The sequence below is a fragment of the Oenanthe melanoleuca genome, chromosome 6 (genome assembly GCF_029582105.1).
Source record: "Oenanthe melanoleuca isolate GR-GAL-2019-014 chromosome 6, OMel1.0, whole genome shotgun sequence".
NCBI classification, from domain to species: domain Eukaryota; kingdom Metazoa; phylum Chordata; class Aves; order Passeriformes; family Muscicapidae; genus Oenanthe; species Oenanthe melanoleuca.
Window position 1 is genome coordinate 30,662,448 of NC_079340.1, and position 14,767 is coordinate 30,677,214.

Sequence of the window (14,767 nt, forward strand, 5' to 3'; positions counted from 1 at the left end):
AGCCAAAATTAATCTTCAACACTAAATTGAACAATCTAAAAAGTTGGTTGGTTTTTTTTTTCTCCTTTCTCTCTGATTGAGTTTCCTCTCATGGTGCATGATAAATTGTTCAGTAAATACTCATGTGAAATTTATGCCTTAAATTTATGATGTAACATCTGCAAATGCTTTGGAGGGCCAGACCTGATGGAATCTGTTTCCTTTGAGTCCTGCCACAGATGGTGCTTTTGCATTAGCACTGCAGTGTTTGCACATTTGGGTCCTTCATGCCATGGCCTTGGACTCTGTGTTTGCCAGTGATCCCTGCCAGTACCTGGTACAGGAACTGAGCACTGTGTGATGATCCCCTGGTGACAGATTCCTGGTTTGAGTCCTGAGGCTCAGGAAACAGGTCTGCAGAGGACTTTAATGTGGGTTTGTGTTTCCTAGAGGTGATGGATGTACTTGGACAGACATTTTCCCCTTGAGCTGCAGCTCTGGCCACTTGTAAAGAACACGTAGATCTAAGGATGAGATAGGGGAAAAAGGATGAAATACGCATTTCTGAAGAGAAGACTGTAGGAGTTGTTACCAGTTAAAACTGGTCAGGGAGGAATCACTCATCTTCTGAGTCCTCAGTTTCTGTGTAGTGTTGCTCACACTACAATTAGAGGGCAATCTGCAAACAGCAGTTTTCCAATGAACCTTTGCAGTCCTTGCTTTCATTGCATTACCCTCTGAGCACTGTGGCAATGGAGCACAGTTTGGTTTTGTTGCTGTGGGTGTTGTAAGATTGCCTGTTTATTTCCTCCCAATATGTCCTATTTCTAAATACACCATGAGAATGAAGTTGTCATGTCAATAAAATGTAGAGACAAAACAATTGGTGAACAGTTTTTTGAGTAGCAGAGAGAAGGTTGAGTTTATGGAGTGCTGGCAGGGCACCAGTGATACTGCTGACAGATAAGAGAGACCTCCGTTAATCCAGGACATGTTCCACTAATTAGGGAAATAAATCATATTTTTCCTAAGTGCAAAGTTTGGAAGAAAATATACAAATTGAAATAGAGGCTCTTCACCTTACGTTTTGTGGAGCAGATCCCCCTGAAGCCAATTTTCTTGTAACCTGTGATTCTACAACCCTGGCTGATGGAGAGCAGCTCCTTTGGCTCCATCCCCCTCTCCCCATTCCCAACACAGGCAGCACTTCTCAGTAACACAGCTCCAATTCCTGGCTTCAAAAATTCATTATATCACCCCCCACTTCCTCTCCAGATTGTTGATATTGCACATCAATAGATCAGTACTCCATAAAGTAGTCAGGCACGTTTGTCTTTTTCCTGAAGTAGGCTATACACTAAATAAAAATTCTATATAGATTTAGCATTAAATGAAATAACTGTGCAAAAGCCCATGGAGCTCCTTTGGCACATCCCAGTTCCAGTTCTGCTCCCTTGAGTACCTCTGTAGGAGGTGATGCTGCTGAGCTCAGTCCTCTTGTCAAAGTCCTGCTTTTAAGTTTCTTGTGTATTCTCTTTCCCTGCTGTGAAATGGAACCAGGGAGCTGGGTGGTGCTGGCTGTGCTGCTGCAGTGTAAATATTGGAGGAACTGGAGGCAGATGGCAGCGTTCCCACCATGGCCCAAGGCCACAGCTCTGTGCAAAGCTGCTTTTTAATGAATTGAGTTTCCTGGTGGAACTGGGGCGACCTCACTCACTTCAGGAGCTGTGTCTGCCTGACCAGGGCAGGCAGCGAGGAGAGGCAGGGGAATGAAGAAATATCATTCTTGCTTCCTGACTGCTTTCCAGCTACACTGACAAAAAGGCAATTTTTCATTCTGAGATTGGGGAGGATTTGAATTGTAAGGACCTGTGGTTTATAAAAAAAGGTAATGTAACTTATGAGACTGGGTTTCCACACAGCCAGAAGTGAGGAAGAGAGGTCAGCCCTGGTGACTGCCTTCAGTAGTTCCTCCAGAGATTTATGTAACAGGCTGGGCAAGAGCTTGCACTTCCCAGGTGAGAGTGGGAGTGCTCAGGCTCCACAAGTTGATGCAGTGTTGCCAGATCTGGTTGGTCTAGTCTGATTCATGGATTTTCCTGTTCTCCCCTGCTGCAGGACCCCATCTGTGTGTGTTGTATTTACTGTTTACCACTGTCTTTCAAGAAGGGACATGAAAGAGAGTCTGAAAGAATGTTTTGTGATTTCTACAATCTCGATTTTTTTCACCTGTTATGTACAAAATCCAAAGGATAGAGATGGAAAGAGATGTATGACATGTTATGAAAGTAATCTTCCACTGATTTCCCAGGCTGGCTAAACAGATGCATGAATGTGTCTCCTTCCTGTAGCTCCCACTCCATCACTGCCCCACAGACAGCTCCTGCAAGCTCACACTCTTGTATTCCCTGTATTTCTCAGAGAAAAGGCATTGTGAATTGAACTGGCTGAAATATGTAATTTCCTTTTCACAGAAAATCCTGTTGTTCTGGGAAAATCTTTCCTTACCATTTTTCACGTAGATCTGCAGTCTTAAACAAAATCTCACGTAAGAGAAATCATCTGTATTTTAACTAAGGAAAACTGAACACAAGATTTAATATTTCCAGGATGCATGTTGACTTTGGAGCATAGTACTGGAATGTGCTTCCAGGCTTTATGCCCAGATCCCAGGCCATGATAAAGAAAGTTTTTCTGGTATTAAGCTTCCCTTCATGTTTTTTTGTTAAATAGAATTTTCTTTGTGAGCACAATTGCTTCTCATAGCAAGCACATCAGGATTTGAGTTACGGTTGAGACAGTTCTTACTTGATTGTACTAGCTGAAAATCAGGAGTGTTGCATCAGAATCTTTTGGGAATTACTAAATATTAGCAAAACAAAGACTTTTTCTGGAGTTCAGGCACCTCAACTGTCTGTCCACAGACTCAAGAGGTTTTCCAGAGTGGAAACTCATGCAGTGAACAAAAAAGAACAAGTATTTCTGTTTACTTCAAATGGTTGTGCTCAATTCATCCAAGGAAGAGACCAAGTAAACAAAGGGAGCTGCTTTAAAAGGTAGATAAACAGGCACTAGTTCTTTCCATAATTTAACTAAGGGGGACACAGAACTGCTCCATCAAGGCAGTTTAACAAATCCTCCTTTGAACAGGATATGAAAATGGAGGGGTTTTTTCCATTCCAGTTACTGTATATGTTACAGACTGTACAGACAGTTTGGGAAAAAGGAGTCTAAACATTATTGTTTGAGCATTACAGAGCTAGACTTTGAGTTCAAATTGTAGAAGGTGAAACATCAATTAAGTGCAGCACAATGAAAATCTACGTGAAAGCCTGAGAGAGATGAATTACTTCTCATTTTGTTGGTTTAGATGATAACTTCCTGGCTTTATTTTTATTACACTGGGAAAATATCACACAAGTCTTTTTCTCTTTGATTCTTCAACTTTAAAGTTTCCTGAACCAGCTCCATGGAGGGAGGAGAAAGCTTTTTTGTTGTTGTTGTTGAATACCTATTGTGAAGCTTTATTTACAGAAGTCCTTTGTTTGCAGCTGTTTTTAAGCTTAAAATATGTAGAACTTAAAACATGGTGCATCTTTGTAGGGATATGATTTAAAATGATGCAGTGGCCTGAGGAATGAGGATGGTTAAAGAAGTGGCATGAAGGCTTTTTGAGGAGCTGCAACAGCAGATATAATGGAAAGCCAGACACAGTGGTTTTGAGCTGTGTAAGTTTGGGGAGGAAAAAAAGAAATCTCCAAACATCCAAAGTTATAACCTAGCAAAACTCCTTTTGCTTCAGGAGCAGGGGTGATGAGCCAGGATTTGTTGTCATGATCTGTATCCTGACAGGGTGGGAGGAGGTGGGAGCTTTCTCTGGGATTCTGCAGAGAAGAGGGGGAGGGAAAATGGGGACCCTGAGGTATCAGGGGTGACACTGGGGTCTCTTTCCTCCAGCTCACCTCTAAGGCCTTATGCTGTGATAGATTTAGGCAAATGAATGCAAATCCTGTATTTGTACTTCTCCTGACATGAAGCTGCTTAAAATAATCACAAGTCTCAGGAAACCAAGCAGAATCTGGCAGCTCAGAGTTATCTTCTAATTCAAACAAAATGAGAGGAGTCCTTGATTTGGGGTGGCTTGTGGAGTGCTTCTGGGGGATGAAATGGTTTCTCATTTTATGGCAACACAGAACCACTGGGAAGAGGTAAATCAGTCCTGTCCTTTATCAAATCACTCTGTTCAATTGACTTCCTTACAGACCAACAGTCCAAAACTGCATCTGACCAACAGAAATGCTTATTGAATGTATACTGAACATATGTTCAGTGCATATTGAGTATGACACCATTGTTACTGCATGCCTTGCTCCCAAACAAAGGATGAAATGTTTATAATTTGGGCTCAGTTTAAGAACACATGATGTATAGTTTCCAGACCTAGAAGGACAGTTTCTTATGGCTGTACACCTCTAAGAGCAAGTGGTGTCCTTGAACAGTTTAGATCTTCATATAATGTTTATGTTGCTCATAATTTTGTTGACTTGCTCGCTTTCAAGCTTGTGTTTCACTTGAATGGCTCCATTTTGGGTGCTGCTGTCTCCTTCTTGGGCTGGCACCAACCCCTGTTGGTCCCTGTGTTTTTGTGTCCCTGTGAGCACATGGTGCCACAAAAGGATTATTGATAATACCAGGATTCCATACATTTTACAGGCTATCTTACCTTGTGTCACAAGGTCTGTTTGAAAAGGGCTCTGGTAAAATTCTGCTGAAAATAGAATATAGTATTTCCATGGGAGGAGGATGCACAAGAGTTTGCTGCACCTCAGATATCTTCATGTCTGCTCTCTTACCCTTGAGAGCACACAAAGAAATTTGGTGCTGTTTTAGGTGTTTTTCATGAAGCAAGGAAATTCTCTTCAGAAGAGTCTTTTAAAAATATTTTTTAGTTAATTTAGGTGTGCTTGTGCAAAGGAGTAGCACAGGGATATTGGTCTGTGTGGGTGAGCCACTGCACTGCAAAGCAGGCTTTGCAGGATGGATTTATTGCCATGTGTGTGTTCCCTTCTGTTACACAAATGACATAAATACTTGTCTAGGGAGAAGAGCACAGCCACGACATCCTGCTCTGGAAACCATCCTGGAATGTCAAATTTCCTTTGGGAAGCACAGGGGTAGCCTGAGAGCTGAGATCTGTGCCCCCAGCTCAGGAGGCCCAGCGCCGCCAAGCCTGACCTGCAAAGGTGAATCCTCCCTGTGCTCACCAGTCTCTGCTTTGATTTTCCCCAGGAGCTCTGACTCTGAAGAAGCATTTGAGACCCCAGAGTCCACTACACCTGTCAAAGCACCACCTTCACCTCCACAGCCACCCCCTGAAGCAGCAGCAGCAGCAGCAGCAGCAGTTGTTGCAGACGTAGCAGAGCAGGAAATAAAACCTCAGCTGCCCGTGGAAGATACAGGTAATGAGTGGGACATGTAACTGGGGGAGGTGAATATGCAGGGAGCTGTTTCTCTGAGCACAGGCAAGGAATTAATGCTAATAAATTGGTTTCTGGAACTTTAGTTAATTACCCATGCAGAGAGGAAAAACCCCTGTTGCTTCCTGGAGTAATAAAGTAATGGAGAATCTGTCCATAACATTTGAAAAATACTGAAGAAAAGAGGAGCTCTGTAGAAAAAAGCCCCTTTTCCTTTTGAACAAAGCTTCTTTTTGTAGGATCTTTACAGAATCAGGTGAGTAGAAAAAGGAGATATGAGTTGCAGATGCAGGTATCTGCGCTGTTAACTGTGACAATTAACAAAAGGCTATTTTCAAATGTGTTACTGAAGCAGGAAGTGGTCAAAAAGCCCATTAGAACAACAGAAATACTGATTTTATAGGAGGAACATAGGGCTATGTATAAATGTATGCATGGTATACATATGTGAAAATTGATACATACTGGGAAAATAAAATCTTTTAAAAGGGACTCTTGTGTTTAAACCCCAAAGAAATGATTTCCCCAAAAAAAGTGTTCTTTGTTCTCCAGATTGAGTAATGGAATATGAGAGAGTAGAAAGCATGCTATTAGCCCAAAATAGTTTTGTTTGGGCTGTCAGATGACAGCTCAACAGTTTGAGATTGAATTCCCCATTATGCTGTCTTTTTTCTGTCTGAAAGTCAAGTCATCTTGATCACCTGGCTAAATTGTATGCAGATAATATTTCTCCCAGCAGTCTAAAGCTCACTTGTATTGTGTTTGGAAAGTGTTGTATCATCCCACCAAAGGTCTCAAGCCACCTAAAGCATTTCTGGGAGTTTCTCATTAAGCAATGCTGTTTAGGATCTTGATTTATTATACAGGTTTATAAGAAGCTTCAAGGATTTTGTACAAACTGATTTCACAAAATAAAAGGTGAATTCTGAGGCACACTGATCCTTTTTCCTTTCTGCTGTTAGAGTTCCCTTGTCATTGTCATAAAAGTTACTCATTCTGTGTCTTCTTTCCTTTTTTTAAATATTTGGCAGTCCAATGATTAGAAAATAAGTGCTCAGAGAACAAAAGAACACACATACTGAACAGGATTGGAGTGTGCTTTTAATTACTGCAGTAGATTATCTTCAAGCCCTTGATTACACATGTGCTTCCCTGGCACATGTGATTCTTCTCTGCTTCCATCCCAGTTTTCCCCCTCCTGTTTTTTCAGATCTTTCTGAAGAAAAGTGGAAAACTGAATATAGCTATTCACAGCCTGTGTGAACTTTATTGAAGGCTATTGGATGGCAGAGGGGAAACAACTTCATTTGCAAATCAGATTGTCCATGGGAGGCAAGTCACAGCAAAGGGGCAGAGATCTGTTCAGTGTTCCAAAATGATGCAAAACACAGTTATACAACAGGGGAATTTATTGGAGGGGAAGAAGATGTGTAATGCAGAAAAAATCCAAAATGTAGGAGGGCAACACAAGGCATTCATTTGTTTTGGAAATCTTTAGAAGAAATAAATAATGGTAAGACTGTGGTTTAGGTATTTAGAAATGAGAAAAGTTAAACATTTTGTACTTTATAAACCACTTGAGTGTCTTGTAGTTTATTTATTTCATAAGTTGTGCATGTGACTGCACACAGAGAGAATGAGTCCCTTCCTCAGGGCTCGGGGGCATTGAAGCAGAGTTCCTGGATGGCACCATACAGCTAACAAAACAGGTTTCACTAGAGGAGGAGTGAGGAATATGGGCAGCTGGAGAGCCTGGCACAGGCACAGGGACAGGCAGCACTGTCCTGCTGGGCTCCTGGTTCAGCAGCCACATGGCTTTGTCTTCTCATGGGATGGGTGACAGAGCATGAGTCTGGGTGGAAGGAGGGAGCACAGTAAGTGTTTGAAATGTTTCATCTATAGCTGACAAGAATTACTTCTGCAGATGGCTGCAGTTGTGTTGCATGATATCATTAGCACAGCAGCTGGACCCCACTGCTGGAAAGGCAAGAGGAGAGTTTTTAATTAGGTTGACTTCAGTGGTCGTTTAATAAATATGATGAAAGTGAACTAAGATGGACCCGTGCTGGCTTTGTGCCAGCTCCTGCTGGGGTAAAACCTGCTGCATGGCTCTGGTCCATCAGCAGCAGAGCAGAGGAGGGGAGTCAGGCTGAGGGCAGGCTTGGAGGGGAAGAGGAGCAGCACAGCAAGTACGGAAACTATTCTGAGCCCCAGGAAGTGCCACCAATGAGCCCTTCCTTTCCTCCCTAAATAAATTCTGGAAACATAGTTTATAATCTGCAAATTGAAGTTGCAGTTAATATTTTCTATCATTATTTTAAATAATTGTTCCTTGTCTCCTCAGCTTCCCATACCAGTGTCCTCTTGTCTGTTTTTTCATCCATCAGCACCAGAATGTCCCCCAAGCTCATTCTCCCAAATACCCTGGTTTTGGCCAGGAATTCCTGCCTAGGAATTTTTCTGTCACCCCCACTGCCTTCCCCAGATGATAACTGAATTCAGATAGTATTCACTGGGGAGAGTGAGAGCTGGAGTCCCCTCTGTGTATTGCAACAATAATCAGGATATGGGGCACCTATATTGGAGTCTTTCTGGTGCCAGGGAAATTCGAGGTCAGGCTTTTCCATAGAGACATTATGGTCCAGACAAAAACAAGCTTAAATTTTTAATATGGACAGAATTCTTCAGTGTTTTTCCTCTTCAAGCCTGATACAGAAATTTTGAAAAGAAACGTTTAAATACAGTGTTAGAATGCATCTTAGAATAAATGACAAAAGTATTTTTACAGAACTTTAAAAAAGTGATACTAATTGATTTCCTGACATCAAAGGCTTTTCATAACAAGAAGGAACTTGAAATAAACTGTCTTTCAAAATTTCTATTGTAAGGTAATTACCATTCCTATATGCTTTTGGCATTTTTTCCTCATAACATAGTAACTGGGTGCATGTTGTATGCATTTCCCAGAGGTTTGCCTTTGTTTGCTTTTTCTCTAGAAAACAGAGCTGATATTCAGTTTCTTCTATGTTTGCTTATTTCATTTGTTTAAATGTTATTCCTAAGCCTGTCAGAAGAGTGTTTCATTTTGTTTCCAGCTCAGCAGTGTTAAGGCCTATTTTCAATTTATTGGGGTTCCCTCTGCTTTAGAGATGCTTCAGCAAAGTAGCCCCTTGCCTTGGCTACTTCTGTAAAAAAAGCAACAGAAATTTGTTTTGTTTATTAATGCACACAGGCTTACAATATCTTATTAATGCTCTCAGGCACAGAGTGGGATTCTTGGATCTGTCCTGTTCAAGGCCAGGAGATGGTTTTCAGTGATCTTTGTGGATCCCTTCCAACTCAGGATATTCTGTGATTTTCTAGCAGCTTCTGGTTCTTCCATAGCAGGTGCCAGGTGAAAATGCCAAGTGTTAAATATGCCATGTAGCTCTGATATTTAAGTCTCATCACCTGGATACAAGAAGTCTTAGTTTTATGTTGATGAGTTTGGATTTGGGATTTTTTTTCATAGTTGATCCAGTCAAAGTTTGGCTGAAATCAGAGGAATTTCCTAGTGGATGGAGCAGAACTTGGACCTTCTTTTTTAATGAATGAAATGAAGAGTTTTGAGGAGCTTGCCTGGCTTTTTATTGCAGTGTAAGTTACCCAGCTATCCTCCATGTTCTTGGAGTGCTTTATAAAACTTAATATCTTCTTGTGGGCAGCTCTTACCAGTTTAAATTGTGGGTGACTCAATGCCAATAAAAGGGGTAAACATGATTTAAAACTTTGTGCTGGTCTTTCTCTAGGGCAAGTCCTGCCTTAATTCCCATAGCTGGTGTCGGGATACATTCCTTTGTGATCAAACTGCATTTTAATAAAATACTGTAGTGATACTGATTGGCTTCATTTTGAGTTGTAAAAGGACAAATGTCACTGCTCTGTGAATAGGCTGTTAATGTCAGGAAAGTATGGTTTTCATGTCTCTTTGTAGTAATAAAGCCTTGAGTACCATTTATACCTCCTGCCCCAGCAATTCTGCTGCTACCAGGAGTGAGCCATAAAGCCAGGAGAGGCTGACAGCAGCATTTCACTTCTGCCAAGAGCCGTGTTTGCTGAGACAGTTTCACATCTTGTTTCATGAAGAAACAATAAAAATATCGAGCAAGGCTCTGCAGAAATCCATACTCTGGAGTGAAAAGGATTTGATGAGGAGGAAGTCATGAAATAAGCAGTTAAAGAAGATTAAAGCCTTGCACTGTTTGTGGATCATACAGAATTGAAATTTGTTGGGAGTAGCTGCAGAGCTTTGCACGCTCCCTTTGCGTGATGCATCCCAAACCTCAGCCTCTCATTGGCAGTCCAAGTCCTGCAGGGCAGTGGTTTACTTTAATTTGTTTTACTTTGTTTTAATGCATGTTTATACTACTTTGAACAAGGGCCTCAATGCTGTTGAGGGCTTTGACATAGGCTGAAAATAGTGCATAACTGCAGATGATTCCTTGTTCAGATCCCACTTTCATTTCCCACTGACCTACATTTGTACTCGGCTGACACCCCAGTGTTTATTGTGATGTATTCCCTTGAAGTGCCTTCCATTCTCCTTCCAGGGTGAAAGGGATAGATTAGGCTAATGCTGGAGGTTTATGGCACTCTCTGAGTGCCCTTAACAGGAGTCCCATCAGTGTCACCAAGTGATGTGTGTGTGAAGTGAGCACCAGCTCTGCTGGCAAACTAAGCCTAATTAATGACCCCTCAGCCAGGCTGAAGCCAAGCCCAAACCAGTGGGGATTAAGGAGAAAAAGAAACTGTTCTGACATACTGCCATGCTATTAGCATTCATTTAGCAGAAAAACACATTAGAATATTATTTTAATTGGTGTATCCTAGTGAATTTCTGCAGTCTTTAAAGAGAAGCTGCATAACTGTCATGCCTTTGACAGTCTCTGGAAGTACATGGCACCACTTTGGGAAATGTGTCCAATTCCCTTAAATCCTTGTCCTCTACATCCATAAATAATAATCCTTGCAGTCTCTGTGCAGACATACAATTTCTTCTGAAACAAAGGAAATTTCTTTTCCCTTTTCTTAATTCATTCATAGCTTCTCACTAAAATAATAACTGATTGTCTCTATTGCTTTTATGAACAGTGTTAATGAATGTAGCAGGGCAAAATGAGACTTATTCTGCAAAACATGTCAGGATTGGAATGAAAAGGATGAGCAGAAATGTCTCTGAAACCGTTTAGGGCTGAGTAAAGCATTCAATTTTGTTTGAATGTTTTTCTTTATAATTGCATAATTTAAAAAAATGACAGTGTGAAGAAGGCAGTGTTGCTTCAACAGGAAACATGGGGGATTTTTGATCCCAGCCTGAGCTGGGAGCTGGAGAGAGCTGTCCCAGGTCTCAGGTGGCACACAGGGCCACACAGGGACAGAGGTGACCTGGTACATTCAGATCAGAGTAGTGCAGTCACAGCAGGAGCAAACTATATGCAGGATTTGTAGAACATTTGAATAATCAACCTAATGAGCTGGAAGGCAGCAAGGACCATCACCTTCGTGCTTTCCTACCTCTGTATTTTCTGATTTTTTGTTATGCACTCTGTCTTTTTCTACCTTGTTTAATAGATTTGTTATATCCCAAGTTAAGAGACGTCTATAAATCATTTTAGGATTCCATTCAGTAAGAAAACCTTTAATTGCAGTGGAAAGCTGCTTGGATTAAGAGTTTTAACATACATCTCTACAAAATTTTCTTTTCATCAACAAGTTAGAACTACACTTGGAGAAACCTGGTTTAAATAATCAGTAGGGAGCTTCTAGCTTTTTTTGAGGAAGATTTTTCAGCTGAAAATATTCGTGGAGTTCTCTAATTTTTTTATTTTTTTTTTACCTTTGCCGTAATTTATTTCGTATTAAGTTCTCAATTATTCATGTCTTATTATAAACTTGTAATTATTGACTGCTTGGGGCAGATAGAGGAGCAGCATTGATGGGTTGGGGAGAGGAAGCCATTTTCCTCTGGGTAAATTGGTAAAAATAGCACATGGGAAACAAAACTTAAGGTCAACATGTAATTACTGAAGCACCAGTCAATTTACAGGAGATTTATTTCATAATAGCTCTGACACAATTGTATGAACTCTTTCTAGTAATAGAAAATGGGAGTAAAAAAGTGCTTTATGTGTATTTCTTTTGGTATTTGCAATATGTAGTGTATTATGGTAATATCCATCTCTGTAAGTGATAGTTTAGAGGCTATTGCAGATATGTATTTTGTCTCTTCATGAAACTTGCCTTGAATCCTGTTCTGGGGAGAACAGATCTATTGTTTCCCCTAATCTGGTTCGTATATTGGAAAAGTCACTTTGGTTTGCTTAGTCAATTTGTATGATTTCAATGCCTTTTTCTTTTACTTGAACGTAAAAGAAAGTAAACATACCTTTACTTTTTACTTACTCTATTTTAATATCAGATTATAATACAGCCTCCTAAGCCCCTGTTCTAATGAGTTTGATGTTCTCTCACTGAGGTTTGTGTTTGTTGCCACAGGACCGTGTTCAGAAGCTGAGCCCGTCACCGATGTGTCACACAGTGAGCCAGTCCAGGAGAGCCCTTTCCGTCCCCCTTGCCATTCCTTCTCCACCGTCTTCGACGAGGACAAGCCCATAGCCAGCAGTGGAACCTACAACTTGGACTTTGATAACATTGAGCTGGTCGATTCTCTCCATGCCTTAGGGCCGAGCTCTGCAGAGCCCAAGAGCCGCGACCCCAAAGCAAATGTCCGCAGGAAATCCACGGACTCGGTCCCAGTCTCCAAATCCACGTTGTCTCGATCTCTCAGCCTGCAGGCCAGTGATTTTGATGGAGCATCTCACCTCGGCAACAGCGAGGCATTAGCACCATCAGCAGATGTGTATGGCACTGGTTCCAGCAGCGCTTCCAGTACCCTCAAGAGAACTAAAAAGCCCAGACCAGCTTCCGTAAAAAAGAAGCAGTCAGCCAAAAAACCTCTGGATGCTCCACTGGTGAAGGAAACCCCACAAGAACCGCCTGAGCTTGAGCAAGCAGCTTGTGAGGATAAAGCACCTGAGGTGAAGGCTGACTCAGCAAAGCCCGAATGTACTGAACCTTCCAAAATCTCTGCTGAGAAAGAGGAGGCCCCGCCCGTGCCTGAAGGATCCGACCCTTCGGATCCCGACCGTTTCGAAGGGATTAGTGCATTTAGCTCCGGGGGCAGCAAAGTGCAGAACTCTCCCCCTGGCAGCAGGAAAACGCTGCCCCTCACCACGGCCCCCGAGGCTGGGGAGGTGACTCCGCCCGACACCGGGGGACAGGAGGACCCTCCCGCCAAAGGCCTGGCGGTCAGGCTGGAGTTTGATTATTCTGAGGAGAGAGGGGGGAGCGAAGAGCAGCAGGAGAGCGCTCCTCCTCCCAGAAAAGCAGGGAAAAAGCCTGGTGCTAAAATGCCGCTACGGAGGCCAAAGACTAAAAAACCGGTGGAGAAGCTTGACAATGCTCCAAGCACCCCAACCAAGTCGCCCACTGATCCAAACGAAATCCCCATCACCAAGGGCTCCTACACCTTTGACATCGACAAGTGGGACGATCCCAATTTTAACCCCTTCTCATCCAGTACAAAAATGCAGGAATCGCCCAAACTGCCTCAGCAAACGTACAGCTTCGAGCCGGACATGTGTGAGGACTCCATTGACCCTTTCAAGTCTTCTTCTAAGATAGCCAGCTCGCCTTCCAAATCTCCAGCTTCCTTTGAGATCCCAGCCAGTGCCAACGAAACCAACGGGACGGAAGGAGACAGCCTGAACAAACCTGCCAAGAAGAAGAAGACGCCACTAAAAACGTAAGTTAAAGGGCAGAGACGTTTCTAGACTAGAAGCAGCAATTCCTCCCCCTTAGCACAGTTACACAGGATTTATATCTGGATAGAGAGAGGGAGGTGACCTTGGGTGGCCACAGCTGGAGTCACGCTGGGGGCTGTTCTGCTCTCAACCTGCTTCCTCAATAATTTGATATTTCCAGAACTACCAAGCCACATTAGGCAACTGCATTCTTTAAGTCATTGGGTAGTTCTGAACCTGGTCAAATTGTAATTTTATCAGTTATGTACCCAGTTTTCTGTGACCTCATTCTGGGAAGTTGATGCTGTTTAAGATGATCAGAGTAATCACACCAGCACAACTGTTTTATGAACCATTGTTTTTGAGCGTGGGATGTGAAATAGTAAGGCAGTGACAAATGTTTTATTGTAAACAGCAGGAAGATGGTTTCATCCAGTAGGTTATGGTATTTAAAAGAAAATAACCTGAAACAGAAGAGTGCAGCATTGAAATACATTTTTTAAGTATATATACACGACTAAGAAATGTGAAAATTTCGTTTTTATGAAAGGTTTAAAATCTCCAAAGCTACTAGATGTTAGGGAAATACCCAGCTTTGAGACATGGGTGACAAATTCCAGGTTAAAATTTCTATGTTGCTGTTTTTAGATATTTGGTTAAAAACCTCTGTGGTTGGTTGCTGATTCTCATGTTGCTTTATCTGTTCAGATATGGTTATTTTGAGTTGGTGACCACTAAGTTCCATATATCTGAAATTGATCTCCTGTGTGTATCTATAAGAAAGTATCTCAGTTCATATTCCTTTATGGTTTAAATATGGTTCCAGCTAGCTAACAAAAATGGGAGCAAACATTTTAAATGCCAATTTAAGATAGATAACATGGTTAATGTAAAGCAGTACAAAAGCTGATCTCCTGTACAGGGTGAGATGGATATTATTCAGATTTTTCTGAACAGCCTCCTGCCTTCTAAGCTTCTAGTTCAAGTCCCTTGTCAGATTTGAGGAATCTTGTGCCTTTATTTTCTGTATAGGGGCATTTCTGACTTATGGATAGTTTAGACCAGTGAGTAGAGTTGTTTTCTTTGGGAGTAGAGCCTGTTTTTTCTGGTTGCTACTTTTGGAGGTTTACCTGAAGCTTAATGGTAAATGAAACATTTTTCCAAGCCTGCAGGCCAGACTGATTTGGTTCAAACCAAGAAGATTTAAAAGTCTGACAGCAAGAGAGGAACAATTTGAATCTTACTGGGAAAGTGCAGAGTGGAATTTTAATATCACCAAATCTTTAAGTTTTTGCAGCCCATCAGAGTCTCCTTGTGTCTTCCAGTAGCTGAAGCTGGCAGACCCCCAGAGTGGGCCTCTTGGGTTCTCCCATCTGCTTTGAATATTGGAAAGAATTCCAGAGTTATTAATTTAGGGGCAAAATGAGTTTACAGAGAGTTTGTTAAGCCACATTTGTCCTTAAGAAAATC

At 41.8% G+C, this 14,767-nt stretch overlaps 1 protein-coding gene across 12 annotated transcripts in view; it reads left to right on the top strand.

Moving 5' to 3' along the window:
• The window catches only part of TACC2 (transforming acidic coiled-coil containing protein 2), a 124,392-nt gene that overhangs the window by 81,347 nt on the left and 28,278 nt on the right, over window positions 1-14,767 (top strand). For all 12 annotated transcript variants that reach the window (XM_056494411.1, XM_056494412.1, XM_056494414.1 and 9 more), the window contains 2 exons: window positions 5,269-5,438; window positions 11,991-13,299. In XM_056494411.1, the coding sequence (XP_056350386.1) occupies window positions 5,269-5,438; window positions 11,991-13,299 (1,479 nt within the window). The remainder of the gene's footprint in view (window positions 1-5,268; window positions 5,439-11,990; window positions 13,300-14,767) is intronic.